This window comes from Pecten maximus, chromosome 15 (assembly GCF_902652985.1).
Source record: "Pecten maximus chromosome 15, xPecMax1.1, whole genome shotgun sequence".
Classification (NCBI taxonomy): Eukaryota; Metazoa; Mollusca; class Bivalvia; order Pectinida; family Pectinidae; genus Pecten; species Pecten maximus.
In genome coordinates, this window is record NC_047029.1 from 37,125,800 (window position 1) to 37,137,932 (window position 12,133).

At 37.3% G+C, this 12,133-nt stretch overlaps 1 protein-coding gene across 1 annotated transcript in view; it reads left to right on the plus strand.

Annotated features, from left to right (window-relative positions):
- The window catches only part of LOC117343133 (cilia- and flagella-associated protein 69-like), a 34,232-nt gene that overhangs the window by 6,011 nt on the left and 16,088 nt on the right, over window positions 1–12,133 (plus strand). Inside the window, exons 10-15 of the mRNA XM_033905448.1 lie at window positions 539–660; window positions 1,718–1,937; window positions 4,391–4,555; window positions 4,898–5,013; window positions 5,723–5,841; window positions 8,152–8,233. Coding sequence (XP_033761339.1) covers window positions 539–660; window positions 1,718–1,937; window positions 4,391–4,555; window positions 4,898–5,013; window positions 5,723–5,841; window positions 8,152–8,233 — 824 coding nt within the window. The remainder of the gene's footprint in view (window positions 1–538; window positions 661–1,717; window positions 1,938–4,390; window positions 4,556–4,897; window positions 5,014–5,722; window positions 5,842–8,151; window positions 8,234–12,133) is intronic.

Genomic DNA, 12,133 nt, shown 5'->3' on the forward strand with positions numbered 1-12,133 from the left:
TGTCAGGAGTACTGGACCCAGTGTTTACTGCACGGACAGTCTATAATCAGCTGTCTGTCCTTCCATTTGTCAGGAGTACTGGACCCAGTGTGTACTGGACCGATGGTCTATAATCAGCTGTCTGTCCTTCCATTTTGTCCAACTTTTTACTCTCATTCAACTTTTAGTCTTAGCTAGTGCATTTAATTAGTTGTAAAGATGGCTTCAATATTTCAATGATTTTTCCCAGACTTATTGCCCCTTACATGATACTCTGGTACCAATTATAAACTTTGTCCACATTAAACCCTTTTGTTCTCCCAGCCGATGTTTAGTAATTTGATGGTGTAAAGCACTCAGAATTTTTGAAGGTTCTGCAAATGTTATAGATAAAATGGTTTCCCTTTGAATATCACTAAATTTAAGTCAATTTACAGAATACTGTTATATTTACCTACTTACCAACTGTAGATATTACTGGAGCAGTTTGTCACTATAGGAAAAATAAAAGTATAATGAAAATCAGAAAATTAATTTTGTCGTCTAACATCTGTTACAGTGAAAAGTCACAACGCTCTTGTAAAACACCTGAAGCTAATGAAGAACCATGAAGATTTTGAATTAAAGAAACTGCTGTTCAACATCCTGGTCACGCTCAGTAAAGACTCCACAGCAGTTCCGGTACGTACCTGTAAATCAGTGAAAAAGTAGGATTCCGTCTCCGAGGTGTAGAAGTGGTTATTGTTAGTTTGATACGGTTATGATGTTAAGTGAAATGTTACATGATGTTGACTCCGATAGTGACAACATAATATATACAGTGTTTTCGTTAAATTCTGATTCAGCATGGTCGTCTTTTAAAGCCTTTCCAGAACTCAATTTTTCACTCAGTAGGCCTATTGTGTTTTTTATGACATTAAGTTAAATAGAAATAAATATATCACAAAAATGTAATGTTAAATCAGAATTTGAATTTTTGAAGCCAACCAGGAAAAAAATTGCACCCAACTATAACCAATTAATGAGTACATGTCAGATTAGAAATTGTGTCATCATTTTCCCCCTTTGTTAAAGAAGAGTTCCTTGTTGACTCTGTGCTATAGATTTTTTTTGCTATAGAGTTTTAATCTTTAATTTTTTTTTAACCTGTATAACTTGGAGTTGCTTCCCCTTTCACTACAAAAAAGTTATGTGGAACTATTTTTTCATCAAAGATTTGCTTTTGATAAAAACAACACAACTCAACTTCTGATAGTCAAACCCAGGACGTTTTTTATAATATAAACACAGCTTAATTTCTGAGAGTCGAACCCAGAACCTTGTAACAATATAAGGCAGGCCATGATAACATTGCTTGAAATATAACATTGCTTGAAATAATTTTGCAACAGGATTACGACTCCCTAAAATTATGGACAACCTATAGAGGTCTGTTATGGCTTTTCAGAAAACCACATTAATATGACAGGAAAATAGATTGAGACCTGGGGCCTCTTTCTTTTTGTGTGTGCTTCATCAATTTTTTAGTTGTATCTTTTCCGACATAAATCTGGACAGACCTTCAGATGTTAATACAGGCCTTGAAAGTCTTGTCAAGCCTCGTCTTAAACTGAAATAAGACCACTTAAGGTCTGTCCTCTTTTATGAACGGACAACTCTTGTCCAGTCAAACTGATTGGACAACATAAAACAAAATTGGCCCTGTTGGTGTTGACTAATGATTTGTTGTCTCCCGTAGGTTTTGTCAGAAGGCCACTTGATGTTGTCCCTGTTCAGTTTTGTACGAGCAAACGAGAACACAATGGGACCGCGAGACTGGACTTCTGCACAGTTTGAGGAAGTGCAGCTGCATGCCATGTCTTGTCTGTGTGCTCTATGTCCATTGATGATTGAAGATTACATGACATGTCAGGGCAGTACTAGGATCCTTCTCCTCCTCGAGTGGTGTGTCGGCAAAGGTAAGCCTCACATACAGACTGATCCAATAGGCAAAGGTAAACCTCACATACAGACTGATCCTATAGACAAAGGTAAACCTCACATACAGAGTGATCCTATAGACAAAGGTAAACCTCACATACAGAGTGATCCTATAGACAAAGGTAAACCTCACATACAGACTGATCCTATAGACAAAGGTAAACCTCACATACAGACTGATCCTATAGACAAAGGTAAACCTCACATACAGAGTGATCCTATAGACAAAGGTAAACCTCACATACTGAGTGATCCTATAGACAAAGGTAAACCTCACATACAGAGTGATCCAATAGACAAAGGTAAACCTCACATACAGAGTGATCCTATAGGCAAAGGTAAACCTCACATACAGAGTGATCCTATAGACAAAGGTAAACCTCACATATAGAGTGATCCAATAGACAAAGGTAAACCTCACATACAGACTGATCCTATAGACAAAGGTAAACCTCACATATAGAGTGATCCTATAGACAAAGGTAAACCTCACATACAGACTGATCCTATAGACAAAGGTAAACCTCACATACAGAGTGATCCTATAGACAAAGGTAAACCTCACATACAGAGTGATCCTATGGACAAAGGTAAACCTCACATACAGAGTGATCCTATGGACAAAGGTAAACCTCACATACAGACTGATCCTATAGACAAAGGTAAACCTCACATACAGAGTGATCCTATAGACAAAGGTAAACCTCACATACAGAGTGATCCTATAGACAAAGGTAAACCTCACATACAGAGTGATCCTATAGACAAAGGTAAACCTCACATACAGAGTGATCCTATAGACAAAGGTAAACCTCACATACAGAGTGATCCTATAGGCAAAGGTAAACCTCACATACAGAGTGATCCTATAGACAAAGGTAAACCTCACATACAGACTGATCCTATAGACAAAGGTAAACCTCACATATAGAGTGATCCTATAGACAAAGGTAAACCTCACATACAGAGTGATCCAATAGACAAAGGTAAACCTCACATACAGACTGATCCTATGGACAAAGGTAAACCTCACATACAGACTGATCCTATGGACAAAGGTAAACCTCACATACAGAGTGATCCTATAGACAAAGGTAAACCTCACATACAGAGTGATCCTATAGACAAAGGTAAACCTACATACAGAGTCGATCCTATAGACAAAGGTAAACCTCACATACAGAGTGATCCTATAGACAAAGGTAAACCTCACATACAGAGTGATCCTATAGACAAAGGTAAACCTCACATACAGAGTGATCCTATAGACAAAGGTAAACCTCACATACAGACTGATCCTATAGACAAAGGTAAACCTCACATACAGAGTGATCCTATAGACAAAGGTAAACCTCACATACAGAGTCATCCTATAGACAAAGGTAAACCTTACATACAGAGTCATCCTATAGACAAAGGTAAACCTCACATACAGAGTGATCCTATAGACAAAGGTAAACCTCACATACAGAGTGATCCTATAGACAAAGGTAAACCTCACATACAGAGTGATCCTATAGACAAAGGTAAACCTCACATACAGAGTGATCCTATAGACAAAGGTAAACCTCACATACAGACTGATCCTATAGACAAAGATAAACCTCACATACAGAGTGATCCTATAGACAAAGGTAAACCTCACATACAGAGTGATCCTATAGACAAAGGTAAACCTCACATACAGACTGATCCTATAGACAAAGGTAAACCCCACATACAGAGTGATCCTATAGACAAAGGTAAACCTCACATACAGAGTGATCCAATAGACAAAGGTAAACCTCACATACAGACTGATCCTATGGACAAAGGTAAACCTCACATACAGAGTGATCCTATAGACAAAGGTAAACCTCACATACAGAGTGATCCTATAGAATGTCTTGTACTGATATGACATCAATATTAGATACGTAAGAGGATAAACAGAGTAAGAGAAATATATTATATATATATTCACCCCATTGGGAGTGAGACAGGGGATCTCTAACCTCTTAGAGGGTGAAATATTCTATTAATCTGACATGGGGGTGTGAAGTACAGCAGGCAGTAGCTATGACGTCATCATGATAATTCGTCAGTGAGACAACATTGTATTGTTTCTGTGATGTATAATATTCATTGCGACTGTGGAATCCCCGCCTCAACCCCCATAGTTTCCTTTTTCGGCTGACGATTAGGTCAATGTCTTTCTATATTTTTTTTAGAATTGTAAGTATTTAAGAGAAATAATCTAAGATGGATCTGTTCAGGCGTATCTCTGTGTCATTTATTATGAGATTAAATGTTACATTAGCCTTTCTTTACTATCAAGCAATAATCCATTATCAATTAATTCAGAATCCGATAATTAATATTAGATATTGGACAAATATATTCCCAACACAGTAATCATTTCATTAATATTCTGTATGCCTTGGTTTGACAGAGGACTTTGGTGGACATGGAAACAGTATCCACGGAACTGGAGGGAGGGGCAACAAACGTGCTCAGATGCGTCACTGCCTGCGTTTGTTACGGAGTGTGGTGTCCACTGGTGACGAGGTTGTTATTCAGGATCTCGCTGATCAGGGAGCCATCAACCAGATTATCAGTAAGTCAGAGAAGTAAAGGGAGACAATCAGCTTAGAACAGTTAACTTTGTAAGATAAATTTGGTGCATGCTGGTAATTTTGAGGTTTTCATAACAAAGCAAAAAACAACATTTATACACAGCAAACAATTCAGTAAATATAGTTAGATATTGGATATTAGTAAAAAGATTATTCAGCTAAAAGCAAATCATGATTACAACCATGTTAGTCAATCTTATTCTGAAATTGAAATATTGAAAATGTATATAATTTTGTAGACTCGTTATTGCTTTATGCACGAACAGAATAAAAATTTAATTAAACTTCACATATCTAACGATACTGATTTTATTTGCATTCAGCAATTTTGTCGAATGCCATCCGTAGCCAAAGTGAAGATGACGCCATCGATGTGGAGATGCAGTCGGACATGTTGCTGATCCTGTCATGTTTGTGTGATGGAGATATGCACAGAAAAGTAGGTCAAATCATCATTGATTTACCTGTACAGTGACACCTGTATTTATAGACTTCTGTCTATACAGACAGACTGAAGTTAACAGTGTTTAAAACAGAAATTATATGTTGGATTGGGATAGTGAGATGGTTGGAGGAGTGGGATGGTTGGGGGAGTGGGATGGTTGGGAGAGTGGGATGGTTGGGGGAGTGGGATGGTTGGGGGAGTGTGATGGTTGGGATAGTGGGATGGATGGGAGATTGGGATGGTTGGGAGAGTGGGATGGTTGGGAGAGTGGGATGGTTGGGGAGTGGGATGGTTGGGAGAGTGGGATGGTTGGGAGAGTGGGATGGTTGGGAGAGTGGGATGGTTGGGGAGTGGGATGGTTGGGGGAGCGGGATGGTTGGGGGAGTGGGATGGTTGGGAGAGTGGGATGGTTGGGGAGCGGGATGGTTGGGAGAGTGGGATGGTTGGGGGAGTGGGATGGTTGGGAGAGTGGGATGGATGGGGGAGTGGGATGGATGGGGGAGCGGGATGGATGAGGATTCAAATTAATCGGGGATTATTAGTCAGCCATTCTGATGACAGTTCTAGTTTTGGGTATTATTGCATCATTTGTAATATCTGAATCAAATGATATTTTTTTACCCTCTCTTAATAATCACGTTGTTTCTTATTGAAGGTCATGAAAATTGTATATAACAATAAATCTATGATGCTATGTTGACAGGAACTTTTTGGTACTAATGGTGTGGATGTCACTATACACTATCTCAAGACAGACTCCAAACTTCTGAGTAGTGGGCTGGGACATCACCGACTTCTCCTGGCCGCGGTAGACTGTGTCTGGTAAGTACTGTTTCTCTGTTACTCAAACTTATCTGTCAGTCTTCTGTAAAGTGACACCTGTCTACACCAAACCTTGTGTAGGGTGGCACCTGTCTACATCAAACCTTGTGTAGAGTGACACCTGTCTACACCAAACCTTGTGTAGAGTGACACCTGTCTACACCAAACCTTGTGTAGGGTGACACCTGTCTACACCAAACCTTGTGTAGAGTGACACCTGTCTGCACCAAACCTTGTGTAGAGTGACACCTGTCTACACCAAACCTTTGTAGGGTGGCACCTGTCTACACCAAACCTTGTGTAGAATGACACCTGTCTACACCAAACCTTGTGTAGAATGACACCTGTCTACACCAAACCTTGTGTAGAGTGACACCTGTCTACACCAAACCTTGTGTAGAGTGACACCTGTCTACACCAAACCTTTGTAGAATGACACCTGTCTACACCAAACATTATGAGAGTGACACCTGTCTACACCAAACCTTTGTAGACTGACTGACACCTGTCGTTAATCAGTTAACATTCTGTCCATTGATGAATCATTAATGCAGTTGTTTAGGTAAATCAGTTCTTTTGCATTTACTTAGATCTAGAATATTATACTAAATTGCTAAAAGGCAGTATAAATAATTGCCTTGTTTTATGTATTTTTTTAGGGAGTTTCATTGAACAAATGCCATGTCAGCCAACATGTTGGATTTTCATGTTCAACAAATTGACTGGAGATATATATTTTGTGCAATAAATATGTTAAAAAGATATTTTTACATTATGCATCTGCCAACAGAAATCTATGGGGCATGTTAATCCACCTAGTAGAGAGAATCTGAGGTAGGATGCTGTCAGCTGAGTGAGTGTTTGCCAGGAAACTTGTCAGAGGTTCCATTGTGCTGTTAAAGTTATGGATCTCGATTCTATTAGAACAAAGCTGACCCAGAACACCAAGCAAAACACCCCATTCTTCACACAAAGTGATCTCTTATTGGGTCCAGATGGTAGCAGCACGTTTTTGGAAGCTGTGAGAATATTTGAGTGTGAAGAATGTAGATAATACTGCTCATCGTTACCGTGTTAATGTAACAGAGATTCAGGGACAACTAGGTGGGCGCACCACGCTGTCTCCTCATTGGAAATTTCATATTTTCCGTTTCAAATTCTTTTTCTGTATTTTTGGTGTATCGTTCGTTGTATGCTAGAAAAATTTAGATCAAGAAATTTTCACTCTTTGAAAATAATATTTTGCCTGGCCTCGTATGATTTATATGAGATGTGTGCTGCTAAGGGTTGTGAAATTCACTATATTGTGAATTGATCACGTTCTTCTTGGATGGATTATGGTGAATTTAACCACTGGCAAATGATTCACTTCACTGGTCTTACAGAATAAAGGTGTCTCATTTTTGGTGAATTGGAAATACAGACCAGTCTGTCTCAAGAATCTTATCAATAGAATTAAGGTTGTCTCTAGGATAAGTCTGCATGATTCTAAGTTCCTAACTAAGGGGAGATCATCTAATTTATTGAGCATTTCTTTACAAAAGACTTGGGGGCTTAAGTGGTCATTCAATTTTCAGAAGTAAACCGGGATTTTGGGAATTTGACTTAAATATGAAAATATTTCATTTTAGTTTAGAGCTCAGTATTGACCCCCTAAAGACCACAGACATATTCTTGGAAATGTCAGGTTGGATTGCAGATTGTGCTGCTTGACCTTGACCTTGTGGATTCTTAATCCCTCTGAATAAATAGTTCATCAAAAGACAATTAAATGTCCTGTAATGAATTCGCCAGGCCTACATATAAACTTGGGCGTATTGAAGGACAAATGACCAATAGCATTAATATCATATTGAAGGACAAATGACCAATAGCATTAATATCATATTGAAGGACAACAGACATGGGTGGGCTTATTAACCATTGTTTTCTATCAGAGTTCCCTCCCTTTATTTCATTTTGTCATTATGATGGTACAGCGATAAGCTTGATAGTTGATGGGGCAGAGAATATTATTACCAGGCATGGCCTTATTGATGATAACAGTATACTGTACAGATGATTTAATGACAGAATTAATCAGCAGCACTAATTTACTGGAGAAGGGTAAACTCACATACACTTCTCTATTCAAAATCAGATTATTTTCACTGCAGAATGCTAGAAATTGAAATATTACATAAATTAAATAAATGAGATTATTTCTTCATTAGTAACCATAGCAATGTTTTGGTGATTATGTAAACAGTCTGCCATGAGGATTCTGATTACCCGAGATATCAGAATGAGTACCGTGTTTATCTAATACAGGTGCTCCATCGTCAACTGTTACGGCACCGAGGATTACTTTCTGGAGAAGGAAGGCGTGTTCCTACTGATTGATCTACTGGAGGTAAGCCACACCCCCTTAATTAATTCACTGATCAATTGTTTATTAAAGCTGGAAGCCTGACCAGATTCACCTCATTACTGAAATATAATTTAATTATGTTTCTATGTAAACTTATTTTTGTGCACTGAACTTGTATTTTGTGGATAAAATATTTTTTGTGATTTTTTAAGTTAATTTAATACCATGATTTTCATTTGTAAATGTGAAGCTGTTGATTTTGTTTGAAAAAACTTTCGGTTTACTTACATTTTTCAAAGTTCTTTATTTTACATCTCTAAATATTTGTGTTGAAGGACACACATTCTGTAGTACGGTATAGTTGCTAATATTTCTGGTGGATTTACCGTATTGCTATATTCATAGTCATTGAATTCACCACAAAAAATGCTCCACAAATATATATATATACATAATATTTACCATTGCAGAATTTTGCCAAGATGATGTTGTGCAAAATAAAATGCTCACAAACAAGTTCTCACCATGACAACTATGGGAAAATATTAATTTAATAATTATGCAGTAATGAAAAAAATAAATTTCTACAGTTAAAAACGACAGAAATTTGTACAATTTGTATTGTATTATAAATACTAAAATAAGGACACCACTAAATGAATAAATAAATGATTATAATAATCAACAAAAGATGAAATAATTTATGTGATGGAAGGATTTCCTTATCAGTGGTTCTCTGTTAAACACTCTAATTAGTTAGATACTCTGGTTATGTCAGTTAGACCCTAGTTAGTTAGATACTCTAGTTAGTCCAGTTAGACCCTAGTTAGTTAGATACTCTGGTTAAGTCAGTTAGACCCTAGTTAGTTACTCTGGTTATGTCAGTTAGACCCTAGTTAGTTAGAGACTCTGGTTATGTCAGTTAGACCCTAGTTAGATACATAAATGTACTCTGGTTATGTCAGTTAGACCCTAGTTAGTTAGAGACTCTGGTTACTTCAGTTAGACCCTAGTTTGTTAAAAACTCTGGTTATGTCAGTTAGACCCTAGTTTGTTAAATACTCTGGTTATGTCAGTTAGACCCTAGTTAGTGAGAGACTCTGGTTACTTCAGTTAGACCCTAGTTAGTTAGATACTCTGGTTATGTCAGTTAGACCCTAGTTTGTTAAATACTCTGGTTATGTCAGTTAGACCCTAGTTAGTTAGAGACTCTGGTTACTTCAGTTAGACCCTAGTTAGTTAGATACTCTAGTAAGTTCAGTTAGACACTTGTTAGTTAGATACTCTAGTTAGTTCAGTTAGACCATAGTTAGTTAGATACTCTAGTTAGTTCAGTTAGACCCTAGTAAGTTAGATACTCTGGTTACTTCAGTTAGACCCTAGTTAGTTACTCTGGTTATGTCAGTTAGACCCTAGTTTGTTAGATACTCTGGTTATGTCAGTTAGACCCTAGTTAGTTAGATACTCAGGTTACTTCAGTTAGACCCTAGTTAGTTAGATACTCTGGTTAAGTCAGTTAGACCCTAGTTAGTTAGATACTCTGGTCATGTCAGTTAGACCCTAGTTAGTTAGATACTCTGGTTAAGTCAGTTAGACTCTAGTTAGTTAGATACTCTGGTTATGTCAGTTAGACTCTAGTTAGTTAGATACTCTGGTTATGTCAGTTAGACCCTAGTTAGTTAGATACTCTGGTTATGTCAGTTAGACCCTAGTTAGTTAGATACTCTAGTTAGTTCAGTTAGACCCTAGTTAGTTAGATACTCTGGTTAAGTCAGTTAGACCCTAATTAGTTAGATACTCTGGTTAAGTCAGTTAGACCCTAGTTAGTTAGATACTCTGGTTATGTCAGTTAGACTCTAGTTAGTTAGATACTCTGGTTATGTCAGTTAGACTCTAGTTAGTTAGATACTCTGGTTAAGTCAGTTAGACCCTAGTTAGTTAGATACTCTGGTTAAGTCAATTAGACCCTAGTTAGTTAGATACTCTGGTTAAGTCAGTTAGACTCTAGTTAGTTAGATACTCTGGTTAAGTCAGTTAGACCCTAGTTAGTTAGATACTCTAGTTAGTTCAGTTAGACCCTAGTTAGTTAGATACTCTGGTTAAGTCAGTTAGACTCTAGTTAGTTAGATACTCTGGTTAAGTCAGTTAGACCCTAGTTAGTTAGATACTCTGGTTAAGTCCGTTAGAGCCTAGTTAGTTAGATACTCTGGTTAAGTCAATAAGTTAAATACCCTAGTTAGTTATAGCCAGGTTCATGTAGTTAATGAGTTGAATAACCTAGTTAGTTAGGTACTCGGGTTTTTTAAGTCAATCTGTGTTGGTAAGTTATATAACCTAGTTAGTTAGATACTCCGGTTTTTAAGTCAATCTGTGTTGGTAAGTTGAATAACCTAGTTAGTTAGATACTCTGGTTAAGTCAATTAGTTAAATACCCTAGTTAGTTATAGCCAGGTTCATGTAGTTAATGAGTTTAATAAACTAGTTAGGTATAGCCAGGTTTATGTAGTTAATGAGTTAAATACCCTAGTTAGTTATAGCCAGGTTCATGTAGTTAATGAGTTAAATAACCTAGTTAGTTAGGTACTCGGGGTTTTTTAAGTCAATCTGTGTTGGTAATGAGTAGAATGCTTCTCCAGTTTCATTTAACATCTGTTTTCTATCAAGGGCATTTTTTATTGTCTAATCAATTTAAACTGAGAATAACACTGTCAATTTAAATGTTGATTATACCATTAGAGGCTGTAAGGTTTTAAATCAATTAGCTGTGTTAGAGTTTTGGTAGTAACATGTATCCTAAAACTAATTCTACCGCAGATCACAAGCTGTATAAGCTAAGTGGCAGTTTGTACTTAATATTGATGAAAGTTTGACAGAATTACTGGAGGAAAGTGATGCAGTATTTGAGGATGAATATGTGATGAAATTTGAGATCAGCACGTTTGTAGCTGCTCCATCAGACAATTGCCGGCTTGCTAATGATTAATTTTCAATGCGGCTCAAGATTCATAATCAAATGTTTATTGATTCCTTTGACAGTTGACACAGTTCAAATATTTATCAATGTTCAGGACTGATGTTTGATTATTGAGGGGGCAATGTGTTGTTGGTTAAATGATGTTATGCTGTGTTTCATTACATTGCCGTCTCATGTTTATTATAAAACTCTGAAATAGATTTATACATCAGACAAATGTTGAATTGGGCGGTATGTGTTTTACTAGGGAGACAATTATACGATGTATATTAATTGTGTCATAAACTATCTGACTTTGGTATGTTATAACATGCACAAATATAAAGTTCTAGATAAAAAATCATGTCACCTTTTTTATAACATGTATTTAGTAGTAGGTATTTGACCCCGTTTTAATTTCTATACACAAATTGCTCAAACAGATCCAAAATGTAAAAAAACCCAAAAGGGCTGAAGTTCAAATGTCAAGGTCACAAAATAACAACAAGTTCTATCAGCTTTTACTAATTATTGCTGTTGGAAGTGCATGAGGGTTTTACTGTGGGAGGAAACCAGGGTGTTGTCAGTGTGTTACCGGTGTGTTGTCAGTGTGTTACCAGTGTGTTGTCAGTGTGTTACCAGTGTGTTGTCAGTGTGTTACCGGTGTGTTGTCAGTGTGTTACCGGTGTGTTGTCAGTGTGTTGTCAGTGTGTTACCGGTGTGTTGTCAGTGTGTTACCAGTGTGTTACCAGTGTGTTGTCAGTGTATTGTCAGTATGTTACCAGGGTGTTGTCAGTGTGTTACCGGTGTGTTGTCAGTGTGTTACCAGTGTGTTACCAGTGTGTTGTCAGTGTGTTACCGGTGTGTTGTCAGTGTGTTACCAGTGTATTGTCAGTATGTTACCAGTGTGTTGTCAGTGTGTTATCAGTGTGTTGTCAGTGTGTTATCAGTGTGTTGTCAGTATGTTACCAGTGTGTTGTCAGTGTGTT